The sequence below is a fragment of the Nicotiana attenuata genome, unplaced genomic scaffold (assembly GCF_001879085.1).
Source record: "Nicotiana attenuata strain UT unplaced genomic scaffold, NIATTr2, whole genome shotgun sequence".
Classification (NCBI taxonomy): Eukaryota; Viridiplantae; Streptophyta; class Magnoliopsida; order Solanales; family Solanaceae; genus Nicotiana; species Nicotiana attenuata.
In genome coordinates this window covers 1205756-1210371 of record NW_017670238.1, presented here as the reverse complement: position 1 = coordinate 1210371, position 4616 = coordinate 1205756, and the positions used below count along the sequence as shown (strand labels likewise).

The window sequence follows — 4616 nt, the reverse complement described above, 5'->3', positions numbered from 1 at the left end:
TTTTCAACCATGTTTGCTTGACCCTTCTTCTTGTCTTTCTTCGGAGCACGACACTCCGTAGATTTGTGTCCAGTTTTTCCACAGTTGTAGCAGTTTCCACTGAACCGCTTCTTGCTTGGGTTGTATTTCGGTCCAGAAGCCTTCTTCCTCTTTTTATTCTCTTCAACAATATTTGCTCCCATTATTGTTGAGTTTCCACGGCCTCTCTTTTCAGCAGCTTTGTTGTCCTCTTCGATTCTCAACCGAACAATGAGATCTTCAAGGGACATCTTCTTGCGTTTGTGTTTCAAGTAGTTTTTGAAGTCCTTCTACAAAGGAGGCAACTTCTCAATCATCGCTGCTACTTGAAATGCTTCATTGATAACAAGACCTTCAATGAAATTTCTATTAGTAAAAATACTAAGATTACTACTTTCAACATCAATATTAATTTGAGTTATACCTTCAGCAAGGAGATCGTGAATAATCACTTGCAATTCCTGGACTTGGGTAATAACAGACTTGCTATCTACCATTTTGTAGTCCAAAAACTTTGCAGCAACAAACTTTTTCAACCCGGCATCTTCGGTTTTGTATTTCTTTTCAAGCGCAGTCCACAGTTCCTTTGACGTTTCCACGCCACTGTAGACGTTATACAAAGCATCCTCCAGCCCGCTTAGAATATAATTCTTGCACAAAAAATCTGAATGCTTCCACGCCTCAATCACGAGAAAGCGTTCAGTTTCTGGAGTTTCGTCGGACAGCACAGGAACATCTTCCTTGATGAACTTTTGGAGACTTAGAGTAGTCAAATAGAAGAACATCTTTTGCTGCCAGCGCTTGAAATCAATCCCGAAAAATTTTCCGGGTTTCTCCGCCGGTGCCAATGCTGCCGGTGTCGTTCGACTTGTTGAGGCATTGGCAGTCACCATTGGAACAGCTTGGTTCTCATTTTCATTAGTCATTTCTGTAAAAGAATGACACAAACGTTAAAATCACGTAGATTTTAATAGAGTACAAAACCACAAAGGTTTTACTCTTCCAGAAACAGTAAGTACAAATACAGAAATCAAATTAGATTCCTTAAGCTTGTTAGTAGACTGTATTTGTAAAATAATTCTGGAAATATAAATGAGTATAAACAGAAATGAACATAAACAGAAATGACATAAAACCAATTCGAGACCACTGAATTCACAGTGTTTCCTTAAGGAATTTAAACCCCTCCTAGTACCCAAGGTTATGGATTATTTCCTCCCAGGATAGAACGAATTACACACTGGTGTAGTGGTACTTCAAACCCCAGTGTTTCAGCGAACACAAAGTTCGGTAGCAAATCACACTTACTTTTTGCTTTGTTTGATGCTAAAAGTATGCAGAAGAAGGAGAAGAAACTCAGAAAATCGTAGTGAAATTCTGAGCAGAATAGTGTTGTATTTATAGCCAAAGTTAGGCTGAAATCTGAAGAGGTGCAACTCTTCAGAATGGCTGTTTATGCAAAACGCCCACAGCATAAATGCCATTACATAAATGGCCATTTACTCAATAATAAAGAGGGAAAATAAAGAGGGAAAATTGAAGAGGGTAGTTACTTTTCTGTTACCAAAACAGAAAAACGGATTGGATTTAATATTAATATTTCGTTATTAAAACAAATATTTAATAACATTTCTGTTAATATTTACTATTAACAAATAAATTTGGTCCAAAAAGTTAATCAATCAATCGATCATTTGACCAAATCCGAATTGAAGCCGAGCGAGCGACGACGACGACGGCGCGAGGCTTGCCTTCTTCTCAACTCTTTAAGAGCTAGAAGAAGAGCAATTGCTTATATACCCATAAAAAACCTCTTCCTCTTCCAATATGGGACAATGCCCATTTGCCAAGGGGGGGAACTTAAAATTTCACTCAAAAATTTTATTTCCCTCCATTTCCCATTCACCCTCTTTTAAGTATTTAATATATTAATTAAACACATCCAAAACCCAACAATATTTTCATGTGCTAAACTTGACATTATTTACATCGAACATTTTTCTAAGGACTTTGCTCAGCTGATGAACAGCAAATCGAGAGCAATGTGGGGTAACAAATTTGGCATGCTTCTGTTACCAGTTCATTATCACAAAGGTGGAAGTGATCCATTGCAGTTTGTAAGGAGAGCTAAAGCAACGATTGACAAGAAAAAAATTATCACTAGAGAGACCTTTTTCCTACAAAATTGGAGAAACCGTTATGTCTTATTTTGGAGCTAAGGTACACTTCTTAGACTCTACTTAATTAGAGGTGGCAAATGGATAGGTTTTTGTCAAATTTGGACGAGTTAAAGCTGGTCAAATTAATAAATTACGACCCAACATGTTAAACATTTTGTTTATGTGAAAATGGTTGAATAATGAGTCATAACCCAATGGTTGTATTACGATTAGCTTCAGTTCTTTCATATTTACATTTTTCCGATTTCCAAATTTGATTGTGTATGTATTGGTTGCATTTTGATGCGTCAGGTTACACTATTTTGACCCAAAAGTTTGATGAGTCATTTTGGGTACAATTCGTAGAATCAAGTCAACCAACCGGTCATGATTCGACTCGTTTAAACTTGGCGAGTTACTAAAACATATGTTGATTTTGTCACCTCTATTGTCTCAGTCTCTCTACTTATGGCTGCAATTTTCGAATTGTCATTACTTATTAAACTGTTCTACGTTTACGATGTGCAGCTAGCTAGCTTGCTCAACTACAGAATTATTAGTAATACAACTTTTACAATCTCAAACGTGAGCGGCCCTAGAGAGGATATCACATTCGTAGGGAACCACATATCCTCTGTCAGAGTCAATTCTACCGCCAATATGCCCCATGTAAGTTTCTGATGCCACTTGTCTGTCTTCATCAGGGATGGAGCTAGAGTAGGGCTAACAAGTTCGACAAAATCTAGTAATTTTGATCTAAACTACGTATATATGTTAAAACTATTTAATATGTATGAATAATTTATCCAGAACCCAGTAAGCTTTATTTTCTAAATTTAAAAATTCATAAACTCGAAATCTTAGCTATGTCTCTGGTCTTTATGCCTCAACTCTTTCATGAAATGAAAATATGTGCTACAATATTAATGCAGGCAATCACAATGCACATGGTGAGCTATGAGGGGAAGGCTGACATGCAAATATTGGTGGCTAAAGACATCATCCCTGACCCTAAAGTCCTAGCCAAGTGTTTTCAAGATGCCTTACTGGAAATGAAGGAAGCTGCACAAGCTGTTTGCAACAAATAAAAGATCCAACTTACACACTGATAAGTCTAAAGAATTATCCACTAATAATTTAGAGCCCGTTCTAATTATTTGACTTTAATAGCTTTAAGCAGCAAGTGCTAAAAAGCACGATGCTGGAGCTGAATTTATAAATAAGTAGTTACGTTTGAATAAAAATATTTGAACTAAAAATAAATAGTTGACGTGTTTGAGAATAACAATTAAGAATGCACTCTTAAATTTCCTCTAATTATACGTACCATATTTAATGCTCTTTCACGCAAGCTAGAGACATGTTACGAGTGATTGTAGTATGAAATATGGTATACAGTCAAACCTCTTTATAACAGTTTCGTTTGTTTCGAATATTTTTGGATGCTATAGCGAAGTGCTGTTATAGAGAACATATATTATAACATAACATGAAAATTGATTCTGGTAAAGCTTCGCTTTTATAGTGAAGTGTTGTTCTATAAGAATGCTGTTATAGACAGGTCTGAATGTATTTAAGACAGTTGTCTATGATGGAAAGAGTTACAAAGCGAGTTTTTAATCTGGCAAAGTTCAGTGACTAAATATGAAATTAATTCACAATTGATGCATAATAATTATTTAAGTTTAGAGAAATTGATGTAAGCAACTACCTATTTCATCTACAATTGATGTTACGACCTAATTGTTGTAATCCTCCCTCAATAAATTAGACGAAAGATCTAATTCCAAGGAAGATACCCCTTCCTCAGGTCTAATATACCCTCGTGCAGAAAAATCAAAAAACAAAAAAAAAAAGTTTGACATAAAAAGGAATTTACCCCTTTCCTCATAATAAAACAAAAGGTTAAGTTCCATGAAAGTATAAATATATATACACAATTAGATCATTTAATCGATAATTATAAATAAATCTTTTGATAAACAATACAAGGAAATTAATTATTATAAATAGTAACTTGTTATCACAAGTTAAAATTGTTGATAGTGTAGAAAATTTTCTACAATATTACTCCCTCCGGTCCACAATAAGTGATCAATTTGATTTTTTTATTTTGGTTCTAAATAAGTATCCATTTATATAATCAAGAAAAAATTCAATTTATTTTTTCAAAATTACCCTTGTACGTATCGCTAAAAAGCCATTTACTCCTCACATTTGAGAAGAGAAGTAAGTGCTACTATAACTATGTTGCAACATTTAATTAAGGGTAGTTTAGTCACACTAACTATTTTTGTCTAGAATTTAATATTTTCTTAATGGGTGTGCCCAAAGCAAATTTGTCACTTATTCCGGAAAAGTATGGCTTTTATAGTGAAGTATTGTTATATAGGGATGGTGTTATATTGAGGTCTGACTGTAGTATCAAAGTAACATTTC

General features: G+C 34.7%; 1 protein-coding gene across 1 annotated transcript in view; it reads left to right on the top strand.

Annotated features, from left to right (window-relative positions):
- Positions 1–3265, top strand: part of LOC109236437 — a 17996-nt gene extending 14731 nt beyond the window's left edge. Inside the window, exons 2-3 of the mRNA XM_019402620.1 lie at positions 2025–2135; positions 3110–3265. Of these exons, the coding sequence (XP_019258165.1) occupies positions 2025–2135; positions 3110–3265 (267 nt within the window). The remainder of the gene's footprint in view (positions 1–2024; positions 2136–3109) is intronic.
- The last annotated feature ends 1351 nt before the right edge of the window (positions 3266–4616 follow it).